Source organism: Tympanuchus pallidicinctus, unplaced genomic scaffold (genome assembly GCF_026119805.1).
Source record: "Tympanuchus pallidicinctus isolate F22 unplaced genomic scaffold, pur_lepc_1.0 scaffold15, whole genome shotgun sequence".
NCBI lineage: Eukaryota > Metazoa > Chordata > Aves > Galliformes > Phasianidae > Tympanuchus > Tympanuchus pallidicinctus.
The window spans coordinates 23,115,539-23,129,389 of NW_026294669.1; the positions used below are offsets into that span (position 1 = coordinate 23,115,539).

Below are 13,851 nucleotides of genomic sequence, written 5' to 3' on the forward strand. Positions count from 1 at the left end.
TGTAGACACCTGTCTTCATGATGCAAAAATGAAAAGCTTGATAGACAAAAACCAACCAAACAAAAAAAAAAACAACAAGCATCTCATTTATAGTGTATTTAAATTTCACAGATGGAATATAAGCAGGGTCAATTCTGGCTCAAGTGTATATACAAAGTAATACTAGAATGGGAAAGTGAAGAAGGAAAGTGACCTACAGCATCTTTATCAGGCAGTGTACTGGTAGGAAAAGTGGTACTGGCTCTAAATTAAAAGAAAGAGGGTTTAAGATAGATATGAGGAAGAAATTCTTTACTTGGAAGGAGGTGGGGCACTGAAACAAGTTGTCCAAAGAAGCCTCCATCCTTGGAGACATACAAGGTCAGGTTAGATGGGGCTTTGAGCAACCTGGTCTACTGCAAAGTATTTCTGCCCATGGCATGAAGGTTGGAGCTGGATGGTCCTTAAGGTCCCTTCCAAGTCAAACCATTCTACGGTTCTATGAATACATAACACAAAAATCTCAGAAAAGAACTGAAGCTGTTTGCAGCACCTCCACTTCCAATTGTCTGTCAGAAATCAAAGAACTGTCAAAATTTTACTGAAAAAGGCTTGAGGATAAGAGAACAAAGATAACAAAGATAATAAAGAAAAAAATGCTGTTTTTAGGTATGTGGTAGAAAAAGAACTTATATTTTATGTATGCATTCTGTTCTTTACTGTGGCTTTGCCTTTTTACATGCAAGTTCATCCACAATCAATGGAAGAATAACATACTGCAAATACAAGATAGTACCACATGATGGCAACACTGTATAGCTGTTCCTATTGCTTGCCCAACTGATGAAAGTACTACAATAATTCCGAGAAGGACATTATGTTAATTTTGCCAGTCCAAAAAAGAAGCAGTGTATTCATACCCGGGTGTCCCAAATGCAGGACTTTCAGATTTTGATGCTTCCTCTATAAGAGGCATAACAATTTTCTCCATTGAGTCCGTAAGAAGAGAAAATGTTGGTTCTACTATGAAATCAATGAAACCTGAAGGGGAATAAAAAAGAAAAAGTCAGATTTTACATTTTCACAGCTCTCATTGCTAAAAATAAATACTTGATATCAAACTGATTTTATTGTTGCAGTACTGATTCAATATATTAGATATCATTCATTTAATCAAGGAAAAAATGCAAAACTAAACAGAAAAACAACAACAAAAAAAACAGCTAGTGAACCTGTGTGGATATAACTCGACAATAATTATAGCTATTCATTTCTTTACCTTGTAAATTTTATGTACTGCAGAACACACCTACCATTTTGAAATGAATATTAATTATCAAAAAGAAGGGAAGTAAAGGATAGAACTCATACCAGCTCCTTTACCATACAGAGCTTCTTGCCAAGGAGTTAATACTTCAAAATGCTGTTTATTATTCTGTGGAGGTAAAGTGTTATCTCACAGTATGTAGGAGTGTTCTGTCAAATCAGTGAAGAGAACAAGTAATATCCCTAGGAGACAGCATTCATCCCACAGTTCTGAGATGTCAGCTCTGAACAATGTCTTTTACGTTTTAAAGTGCTTGTCAAGGTATGGAATGACATAGTGAGAGAATGAAGCATTATTCTCTGCTGAGCACTTAAGAGGAAAAAAAAAAAGTGAAAAAAAAAGCTAAAATGTGAACTAGCAATGGATTTCCAGGAGTCTTCATAAAGCACAAAGGTGAGCAGTGGTGCTTCAGCCTAGGATCCAGCTTCCTTTCTGCAGTAGGTATAATGCTTCAAATCCCACTCAAACAGAATAAAGGATGCTCTGAGTGACAAGATCAGGCAGGATGACATGCTTCAATTCAAGGATAAGACACCTTCACCTGTAGATTCTCTACAGGAGCCTCTGCACTCGCTCACACAAGTACAGCTGTTAATACATATGGCTTCATATGATATGCATCTAGGGTATGCCCTTCTAACTAGCCCCACTGATTTTTACCAATTTTTATTTCATTATTATTGCTGAAGGAAATGGAAGTAGAGATAGCTAAGACATGTATTTATGAAAATGGGAAAGAAGTTTGGCTACTGCTGACCAAAATGCAATTAGAATTGATGAAAATAGAATACAGTGGTCCTTGTCAGCCCAGGGAGGCTTGGCTATGCCATGCCAGGCCTCTCAGATGCAGTCCAGGCACCTGAGGTATGAATGAGCTTTAGTTAAGATGTATCTACAAAATGGTACCAGGCTTTTAGATTGTAGCATAGACAGACTTTCAGGTTTCTGAACAAGAGACAACCTGCTTGAGGCCATGGTCTACTTAACTGTAAAATGCAAACAGTATTAGATAGGCTCATGTCCAGTACTTTGGTAAGCACCTCTGCTGCCTAAAACCTCCCTGGCATCATCACACATGCTCAATAACTTCATATTCTTTTGAGATGAGTGCATTGCTGCTTTAAGGGCAGTTGAGTGAACAAATAGCTACAAAGAAATACTTTCACTGTGATGGGATTTTTAACATTTAAAATTCATAATGGGTGTAGGAAAGGTCCACATGATGCTGCAAGCTTGTACACGGGGAAGAAAAAGGAAAACAGAACTTGCCATTACCGATTTGGGACTGAGCTACCAAAGTAGACTTGCGGTCACAGAGTGGGGAAAACTGAAGACCTAAAGCAGCCTCCTTGTCTCCCTGCAAACAACAATGTTTAATATTACAAGCACATACTTAATAGATGAAAAGAGAGAAAACAAATCTAAATACTATTAGCATTTATTCAACAGGTTATTTTCTTCACTTATACTCCTAAACAAAAATAAGCCATGGGCAAAACCAAAAATTCACTATTTACTTTAAAAATTTCAGGAAAAGTAAAAGTCAAAATTATGGCTTACGTCTGACTGTTTTTACATAAAGGAGCTTACTGCATCTGCCAATGAGATTTAACACGTGTCAAGAAGCAAAAATATATATTTTATACAAAGCACTTCAACAGTCACCATTTAGTTCTGCTGATCCCAGATGTGATGGGACTGGAGACACTTAGACATGTATGCAGTTGTACTGAAAACACTAAGCGCTTCTTTCTATTGCAGTGGTTTATCCAACGTGCGACATTTTTGTTAATGGATTTGTAAAGGTAAAGGGCACGATATGACTTTAACTTATTCTCACTAGCAGGTATGGCTGTGCTGCTGAAGAAAGAAAAAAGAAGCACAGGCTCAATTTTGTTAGCAGCATGACTTGTAGAAATCTACTTCTGAAAGTTTTTAACATCAAACAGCTAAAAAGGCTTCTTTTGTCATAACAGACTTGACAGACAGGGTAGTACTATCTCCACTTTACAGCATAGTAGGCCAACCAATTTGCAAAGTTCAGAAGGGCAATCCAGTGATGCAAAAAGAATGAAGAGAGAGATCTCCCAGAGGAGGATATAATTTGTGTTGCTGGATAAACCTGGCTGAGAAAAAAGTTGGTCTTTCAAGTAAAATGGTTCTACATGTTACATTAGTCATGCAGACTGCTGTTTCATGATCATCCAGCGGGAAAAGTTGAGAACTATGAAATCACTTCAGACACAAAAACAGACTGTGTTTCATGTGAGATTTTTATCTCTATAGCCTCTATGTTTTACAACCAACTGTTCATATTAATTTGACTTCAGAACACAGAAGAATGCAGGTTCGCATGAGCAGTGCCAGTGGTATCTCCATGTAAATGCAGGAGGCAGATTGTGTTTCAACATAGAGTAGTTTTAACAATTTCAGTCATTGCTGAATATAGAATTTCTAAAGCAATACTAATTTTGCAATCTTCTCTTAACTAGATATTGAAAAAGAAAAAATTCCACATTTGTGAGGAATACATTTGCTTTTTTTAGGTTTTCAGGTTGTTCTTTATCCAAATTATGAACTGCTTCAAAATTAAACCAATAACTAATAATTAAATATAATATAATAAATACTAAGTCTAGCATAAATTGTAATAATGGACACAGCATTGATACCTAAAATTGATAACTAGAACCTCAAGAGATTTAGAATCAAGATATGGAGTGAAATGAAATCTTTTCTCAGGTGAACTTTCATGCTTTTGGATTTTATGCAGGCTGAGGGCATAATGCTATCAGAGCTGTAATGCTTCCTTGAGTGACTTAATCTACATATTCCTTAATTTTTAAGTATTTGGAGTGAGTGGGCAAGTACTCAAGTAACTTGTAACAAGTAACAAAGTAACTCAGATTTTCCTAGGCATTACAATACACTTGCCATAGTTGTTTTTAAAATCAGAAAGTTTGGCTTTTTCTCTGAAGTTAACACTGGAACATTTTAATTATTAGCTGCAGTTAACAAAGTTTTTTTTCTAGGAGAATGTTTGCTTTTTGCTAGTGCTCACTACTTTGAAAGCTGCCTATTAAAACATTGTTTTCTTGGTGGTAGTTTCAAGCTCTGCTGCATTTTCCTGCAAAGCACTGGAAGTAGTTGAATTATTATTTTTAAATCAAAGAAGAGGAGGACTATATGTGTCATCTGGGCTGACACAGATCTGGAAATCCCACAAATTTCCAGTGCATGTACTGGGATCAGCAGTGCAGAGGAGGCACAACCGAAATAAAGCATCTAGGAAGCAGAAGGCCTCCTGTGTCTGTGTCTGCACTGCAGTTCTGTATCTAGTTACTTCATCACACTTCGTAAGCGTTGGAACTACTCTATGCATGCTGTTGCTCTTAGTCATACCTATAAAGGAAGTCGATTCCTTACCTATTCCTCTACAGCCTACGAGCTGCACAGCCTTTCACATTTTACACTGTGCAGCAGCAAAAAAAAACATGTGGTGACTTGATTCTAATACTAGATGGCTAGTCATATCTTCAGGCAGTTTATTTGTGATCCTGTTACTTCTTCTAATGAAAGGATAGGGGAACAGCTAAAACATGAGCTGATCCTAAGCACTCAAAGACCAGTGAGATACTGTTTATTGCTCATGCTACATCCACTTGACTGGACACATTGCCTCATTGTCCCATGGGCTCTCTCTAGTCCATCTCTCTGCATCTGAACTGTTTCTACAGTTTGTCATTTCTGACCTTTTCAAGTAACATATATCTGTGATAGTCTGCTCCTCTTTTTTCCTCTCAACTTCAAAATCATTATTTTCATTTACAGAAATGGACCCAAACTCATTACGCTACTCAGTATTTCCATATAATGTAGTCCACTCATTACGTAGATTAATGAATCAACTCTCCACTTGGTCTCCCCAGTGCAAACCCCGGAGTCAAGGATGCCCTGATGCTCCCTGGTGAGAATTTGTATAAAGAAACACTGAACTCAGCAAGAACCTTCTAGGGCAGATCAGCTAAATCTCACAGCTTAATTTACTGACTTGTTTATTATCTGGTCTCCTTCTCCAGTGTGACCTATCTGATTGGAAAATGTCAATATATAGCATAATAATGACAATTTAGGTGAGTGAGAATTACACTGTTTCATTATCTCACAAATACTCCTTTCAGAGATAATATTTTCCCTTTGAAGAAAAGCTTTTTTCACTTGCTGAGGAGAAGTCAGAAAATGTCAGCAGTGACATCAACACCTACTGGGCTTTCTCTTTGAATTCAGTATCTCACAGAAATGAAAAAACCTTCTCAAGACTGCATCTTCATTTTTGTTTAGGATATATGGCCACAGGGTTTACAGGATGATTCTCTCTGTTTTGGTATTAGGTTGTAATAAAAGCAAAGCCTTCATAATGATGTGGAACATGCATGGCAAGCATTGGCAAGAAATAGGAGGATTTTCTGAAATATGAAATGGAGATGGCATTTAGCATTCTTCACTGAACACGAATTCTTCCTAATTTCAAGTCCCTCTTTCTATCCTATCAGTGCTTCATTTTAACTCAAAGCATACATAATTCTCTGTCTACAGAATGAAAACAGCTTGACAAGTTATATTATTATCAAAAGAAAAAAGTGCTACAACACTTAGAATCAGCTGAAATAGATATGAAGCTACAACAATTTCATCTTATTCACTCACATGAAAGTTAATGTCAGTGGTATGTATTAAGAGTAAGAAATATATACTGCTGACTGTGTTCATCAATCACAGCCAACAATATCCTTGCTGGTAGACTTAAGAAAATACTTAATTGTGTAACATTTGCTTCTTGAAGTAGTATATTAAAAGATTTTTTAATTGGCACCTGTCGAAAAAATTCTTCCATCAGGGCCATGGTCCACCGGTAGTGCAGTTCCCAGGATTTTGCTGGATGGCTTATGTCTGCTGCATGTAGAATCAAAGACATGGCTTTGGCTTTGTCTACCCTGTCAATTCAAGGACATGCTCCAATTATCTCAGAACAAAAACAACTATTTGAGTCTTTTCTTGTACATGAGCTCATTTAAAGACTAGAGATAATGAACAGAATGAAAATTACCTACCCCTCTGCCTGCTGTAGAGTATGCCGCATCGTTTTAATTTGTTGGAAATGACCCGACATATCTGTTGACAAGACCATCTCAATGACCAAGCTACGCAACTCCCTGAGAATAATTAAAAGCAAAATGACTGGTTACAAACCATTTATTCTACGCATGGAATATTTCTTTAAATCTTAAATCATTTAAATAAATAGTTAATAACTTGACTATTGAATCATAAAGAGATTCTGTGGAAGCAATGTACTTCAAAAAATGCTCTTTGCAATTTTTTATTTCAAATTCTATCATTTCAGAGTCACACTATTTTTTAATTCTTCTTTTCTACTGTTTAAACTAAAACTGTCGCCCACTTAAAGCCTTTCCTTATTTTTCAGCAGTGAAATATTTTACAGTCAGTCTCTGGGCTCACCACCACACAGGGGAATATATTGTTATCTTTTATTATTGCCCTCATATCAGTGCATAGCAGGAACAACACAGGAAGAAGATGGTGAAAACATTTAAAAGAGCAAGAAGTATTACATACAAAACGCTATTAACATTATGCTAACATACAAACATTATGTCAAACTATTCTTCAATTCAAAAATGCCTTAATGTCTATTACAAGAGTTAAAGCAAGTTCAGAATTTATAGTTTATCTGTATGCAGGTGTTTTGCACTGAGATATGGGCTTGGCCATACTAAATGGATATGAAAATAGTAAAATGTGAATCACGTGAGACAGTGTACAAATTCCTACTGTCAAATTCTTACTTGTCAAGCAGCAATAACTGTGCCTTGAAGAAAACTCAGCATCTACAATACTGCCACAGCATACTGATTCAAAGAATTCTGTTTCCTTGATGTTGAGGGTTGTATGCAGGAGTCTACTTTATTCTCATGCTTTTAAAATGACCTACTGGCTATTATATGTAAGAGTGCCACTTACATATGTAAATGGAGGAGAATTCACCACATTAAATCTTTGTTGATGCAGCATAACTCTTCATGAGCACAATGCTAATCTTGAAGGTCTCTAAGTATCAATTACAAGAGTAAAATTCTACTTAAGTAACACTCATTGATCTTTAGTAGTATATTCAATCTTTGAGTTGACTAACAGTGCAGGTTTTTCAAAGGAACACATTTTAAAGAGATTGTTTGGTTTTTTTTAGAGCTGAGTAGTTTTTATAATGAATTATCAACACTGCTTCTGAATTAAATTAATTGCACATTTAAGTTAATACTCCTCATTGATTTTTGTGTATTTCTTCTTGACTTGCTTTGATGATAACTGGATAAAGATTCAACCCTCTCACTTCTCAAATAATATGCAGCCATAACAAACTGAGTTTAGAAAATGTCTTACCTTATCTGATCTCATAATGAGAGACTAATTTATTTGTATCCCAACTGTTTCTCCTCCACACTGCTTTGAAACTGCATCTTTCAAACACAGCCAAACCCAGAAATAAATAAAAAAAAGAAGAAAAAAAGCCTAGCTGCATGAAAAGCGAGAGCTCAGCACTGTTAAGTGCTGCTTCTTTGTAAAACTTAATTGATGATAACTTCTATTCCTATGAAGATTTTCCTAGGAACTTTCCCTGTCTGAACTTTCTTCTAGTGGTAATTAGAAATAAGCCAGCCCCACCATGCAAGGCATGCAATCAACATGCTGCTTCTGGTAGATTCGCTTTGTCATGGCAGATGACAAACTCACATTCATGCTTCTGGCACCTGAAGAAGGATCAGATTGTTTAGCACTGCCCTTCTCACACACTTCACAATATTTCAGGTCACTAAAACACTACATAACAGCAAAGGAGAGGCTCTCCGCCTACAGTCTGCAATTGCTTCCTGCCTGCACTCCCATTCTTATCAACAGAGAGACAGAAAATACAGAACTGGCAGGGAAACATTAAATACAGTTTTACTAGAGCCAAGAGAGCTCAGTCTACTAACACTGCACAAAAGATTACTCTTGGACACAGACTGTTCCCAAACTATCTCCATGGAGACTCTCAACTTCCATATCGAAGGAGAGAAAACACTGCACACTCCCTTAAGCATCAGGCAGCTGAAGGCATCATGACAAACACTGTTAGTGCTGCTAATACTACCACAGCAAAATGACACATAGGAACTGCCATCTTTACGTCTGCTATCAGAAGTATAGCAATTTCATTTATAGCACATAGCAAATTTTTGGAGCTCACAATTGGAAAAATACTGGTTTTGTATATACATATTCCTTAAGCAATTGGTTGTGTCCTTTGTTGTCATCCTTTCTTAGCTCTCCCATAGCCATATGACCTATGGATGTTTATAAACAAGTAGTAGATGAAATATGACATGAAAAAACAACATGAATAATGCTGTGATAGACAAGAGACAAAGAGCGATACGTTCGTTTCTTCAGAAAGTAGTCAACCAATAAACTGAATCCCATGTCACCAGGATTTGTTTGTGACAATGACATTTAGTCAGTTGGACACAGTTGGATCATTGAACTAAAACCTTAGGAACAGGCTAGGAAGTAGGAAACTGAAGACCTAAGGCAATCTTGCAAGTTACAGCAATTCTACTTTCCTCAAACAGAATAATGCCAGAGGAAGTTGTGAAAGATAAGCTGTGCATTATGCACTGCACACAACGTACATTTTTTGTCCATATTTTTATATAATCAGACAATATATCAATATATGCTTTATAACTGGAATGGTTTGAAACCTTAATATCGCCTGTTCACTTGTAATTGGTGACTTGTAATTGGCAGCATTTCCCTGCTCAGACCCAAGTCCTGTGCTTTAAGCTCAAATGAAGATGACTGTTTATTAGTTCATTTATCTTCTTGAAGTTAAGTTGTAGAAAATCAAGTGTAATACTATAAAGTCATTCCCAGTCATTTTGCTTCATCTTGCTGAAATAGAGAATTACAGTGTGTAAATAAGCAGAGGTGTTAATATAAAATAAAAAATAAAATCACTGTAAGTAAAAAAAAAACAACCAGATCTGATGGTAATCAAGAAATTCATCAGTGTGAGGAAGTACATTAAAAAGTTGAGCAAATTATCATTTATATTTACTACCAACAACAGACTTTAAGAGTCTGTCTAAGCAACAAACCGTGGAACTCTGTGTCCTACTGTAATTGCTTGAGCTTGTTAGGCAGGTTTCATACAGACTAGACTAAGCAGTCTTTACAGAGAAGAGAGTACTTCCAAAAAGTGAAAATAATCTATCATATCCCCTCCTTTATTCTGTTGCAGCATATCAGAGCGTTATATTACAAACATCACACGCCTGGAAACCATAGGCTTCTCTTTCCACTGGGCAATACTTTCTATCATCCTATCACTCTTTTCTTCCTGATATAGCAAAAGGGAAGGACTGGAATGAAGAGTACCAGCTGACATCCAACTACATATTGCTGCAGGTATTCCCAGGCTACACTCATTCAAGGAGGTCACTAGTGACTATGAATCCAGGACTTTGGTCCAGTTTTGAACTGAAATTCAACTGCATCAGAAAGTCTAACTGCTTTCTACATGCTCTCTGGCAGGACAGTGTATGAAATGACACCAGCTGGGGGCACATATTCAAAGCAACTAGCTTAAAGAAGTGAAATTCATTACCTCTTCTACAAGTTATGATTTTAAAAGATGAAAAATCCCAGCTCCTGCTGGCTGCCTACTGGCACAATCACATCTCCACTCTCAACAGCTCTTAATAAGCATCACAGAGGCCCAAAAGAGTTCCCAGCAGAGAAAGACCCCTGCTCATGTTAGAATTATAGAATGTCTTTGGTTAGACAGGACCTTAAAGATCATATAGATTTAACCCTCCTGCTGTGGGCAGGGTTGCCAACTGCTAGATCGAGCACCAGATCAGGCTGCCCAGGGCCCCATCCATCCTGGCCTTGAATACCTCTAGGAACGGGGCATCAACAACCTCCCTGGGCAGACTGTTCCAGCACCTCACCACTCTCTCTGTGAAAAACTTCCCCCAACATCTAATCTAAATCTCCCTTCCTTCAGTTTTAAACCACTCTCTCTTGTCCTGTCACTACCTACCCCTGCAAAAAGCAGATTTCCCTTCTATTTATAATTTCCCTTTAAATACTGAAAGGCTGCAATGAGGTCTCCCTGAAGCCTTCTCTTCTCCAGACTGAACAAGCCCAGCTCCCTCAGCCTGTCTTCGTAGGAGAGGTGCTCCAGCCTTCTGATTATCCATTGTGCTGGTAATGAAGAACTGGGTTTATACGGGAATCACTGTTGAAGTTTATCATTTCCAGAGATCTTTCTCCAGAAGTAAATTTACAATGCAAACTTTATGATAACTAAATCAAATGAGTATCACCTGAGAATAAATCCTTTATAAGAATGAAAAATTTTGTTTCTCCTCTCATTATCTTACTAAATTAAAATAAATAAATAAATAAACACTTTTAATATTAAGCATAGTGGAGCATCTATTGAGAAATACTGAACTGAAAACCAAAAGGATCAGCAGACTTGCGTTCAATAAAATATTTATTTTGGAATGTTCTACTCATGTAAATGAGTAAAATCATGTAAATCTACCATGTAAACCAATCTTCTGCCTGTAAACATATCCCAAACCAAAATTTGTTCTGAAATTCCTGTATTTCTTTATAATTCTGCATTTTTGTGAAAACATCAATAAACAAATTACAGCTCTATAATTTACGGTGGCATCCTTTACAGTGGAAGACCTTCCTGGAAGCAAAACATCCCTATCTGGATTCAAAGTCCACCTACTTATTTTATACGTACAGAATCATACATAAGACTCAAATTTAAAGACTTGATGTATGGATCTAGTAGAGATCTATGGTATACAAAGATAACGTGCTGCCTTAATAACTGAGAAAATCATAGATCTAACACTTGCTAATTTCGTTCCTGATATTCGTGCATGGCAGTTACGTTCCTGATTCTTTCAACCACTCAAATTATCTTCAGAAAGCACATTAAAATGAAGAAGAAGAAAAAAACACGTGCTTCTGAACCCTTACCTTATTATTTTTGGACTCTGCAGATAACTCATGTTTTAATGCTTAACAAGATGTGATCATGCAGCGCAGAAATCTGCACACAGAAATCTCAGATGCAGTAGTGGTCACGCTGGCAGTAGAGCATGACTCTGCACTGTGGTTTTAAAATCCATCACTAGACAAAGGTAATCTATCTCAACAGGGGCAGTTCTGTGGTTTTCCTGAAAACTATCTCATCAGAGACATTGTCCACACAGTCCAACAACATGCCTCATAAAAGCACAACCTCACTTGGAAAATTATTTGGCAACTTCCAAACAGTACTTCTTTACACGACAGCAGCTTTCCCAAAGCTCTAAATATCCATTACTCCCGCCACAGCCAAAAGTTTCTTCCTGTAACTTGAACTCTTAAAATAGACTCTATAGAGAAAGCCTGGAGTTTTTCAGTATTTTTAAATACCAGAATTATGTTTGAGTATCTAAACACTACTTACCTCCAGTCATCTTTGGTTAAATTTGTCAGGATGTTCATCTCTTCCTCTTGCATTAGTCTATAAGCAGCACTTACATGATGGTTTTCAAGAACAGACCGATCATTGTACAATATTGCAACATCTGACCTAGTGTTAAAAAAAAGGCACAATTTTCAATAACATCCCAATGGCAGTGCTGGAGAAGGAAGAACATTGAGAACTACTGACCATATATATTTACATCTCTCCAACTATGTTTATTTTTTCTATCAAATAAATATCAAATCAAATTATGATAAAGCTTCCATACTATCTGCATAAAAATATCATCATTACCACTGTATATATTGCCCATGTGAAAGTAATCTTTTTAAATATATAACATTTTGTTTTTACTCTAAAACTGCGCCAATAACCTGTGAAGCAAACCTAGAGCTTCTTGACAGTATTGGATCACAGAGCAATAGAGATGCTCTTTGAGGCCACTTAGAAATACTCCTTGGCAACACAACCATTTAAAATGCAACTCATTCACAAGAGAGGAGATCTACAAATAGAATGGGTATTAAAAAATTACCACCTCTATTCTGAGAGACGTGCTTTCGCTCATGTCACTCGCAATCCAAAAGATCTGTAAACTTTAAAATGTTTTAAAACTTCAATTTCATAAGTTATAAACGGATCCCCTGTTCTCGTAGAAAAGCAGCCTCACTTTGAGCCTTGTAAGAAGGAAATGGAAGAAATACAAAGCTGAATCTTGATTGCATTGAAATTCTTTCTAAAGCCTGACCCTTAAAGTTACCATACTCAACTGCATCCTTTCCTTCCTAATAAGAGCCTAACTTAAAATACCAAAATTACATATGGATTTTTCAGAAATTTGGATGCAATACAGATTTATCATACTTCAGAGTTCATTAATTCTTGGGGAACTTGTTTTCCCAAAACCCAACTTGACTTGTTAGGCAACCTTAGGTTTCCCCTCTCTGCTCCACTTCTCTTCTGTTGTTCCGGAATATCTCAGTTCAGTGAGCTGATCAATATGTACTGCAGGGGAGGTGGAATGACTTATCAGTGCAGCTTACTATGATCTTAATATGGTAAATTCAATTCCTTGTTCTGATGAACAATATGAAACGTTCAGTTTAACCACTCACATGTATGGTATGGCACTGGGGAAACTGAAAAAATAGGATTGGAAAGTTTACTTAAAAGGAACGAACAATATCCTACCTAAACAGTGAGTAAGTTTATGTTCATAATCTTTCTAAAATCATGGGAAAATTAATGATTTACCAATCACACAAGGTTATGAAGAACACTTTGGCCCACATGGCTAATCATGCACAGTTTTAATCAGAAATGAAATTGGATATGATTATGCCAGCCTTTTCCTCAGCATCTTGCTGGCAAAAGAAACTGGAATAACACCCTGAGACGTCACATCAGGGCAAATTCACTAAGAGCAAAGAATGAGCTTAGTTGGTCTCTACCACAAAACAAATACCTGTTTGTATGTCCAAGCAAGAGTCAAACAGTGTAATTCTTTTTTTTTTTTTTTTAACTTTTGCAATACTCCAGAGCAAAATATTAATGACAAAAATAGAAAAGTAGTGTAAACTTGGAACTACAAACTAGAGTTTATTTTTAGAAAGGCTGTGCAGAGGAGGAAAAGAATTATGCCTTTATTGCAGCTACAGATCTTGAATTTCTTCATTGTTTAAGGGCACAACCCAGGGCATGAGTATGTCCTGGATTTAATTACACTTAACCCTTGGGCACAGTATCTGTACCTTATCTGTCAGAGTTTCTCATTCAGTAAGCTGAATATATTTTAAGGCATATGTTAATGTTCTGGACCAGAGGCTATGACATACTATGCCTGAATCAGAATGCAGTGAGCCTAACTTTCAAAATGGATTTCTTTGTCATAGCTACTGCAGATGTTATCATGACATGT

General features: G+C 36.7%; 1 protein-coding gene across 10 annotated transcripts in view; it reads right to left on the reverse strand.

The window, feature by feature from the left end:
• The window catches only part of PDE1A (phosphodiesterase 1A), a 197,445-nt gene that overhangs the window by 16,183 nt on the left and 167,411 nt on the right, over window positions 1-13,851 (reverse strand). For all 10 annotated transcript variants that reach the window (XM_052676054.1, XM_052676053.1, XM_052676052.1 and 7 more), the window contains 5 exons: window positions 11,913-12,038; window positions 6,418-6,519; window positions 6,180-6,300; window positions 2,582-2,663; window positions 900-1,020 (listed from right to left, as the gene is read on the reverse strand). In XM_052676054.1, the coding sequence (XP_052532014.1) occupies window positions 900-1,020; window positions 2,582-2,663; window positions 6,180-6,300; window positions 6,418-6,519; window positions 11,913-12,038 (552 nt within the window). The remainder of the gene's footprint in view (window positions 1-899; window positions 1,021-2,581; window positions 2,664-6,179; window positions 6,301-6,417; window positions 6,520-11,912; window positions 12,039-13,851) is intronic.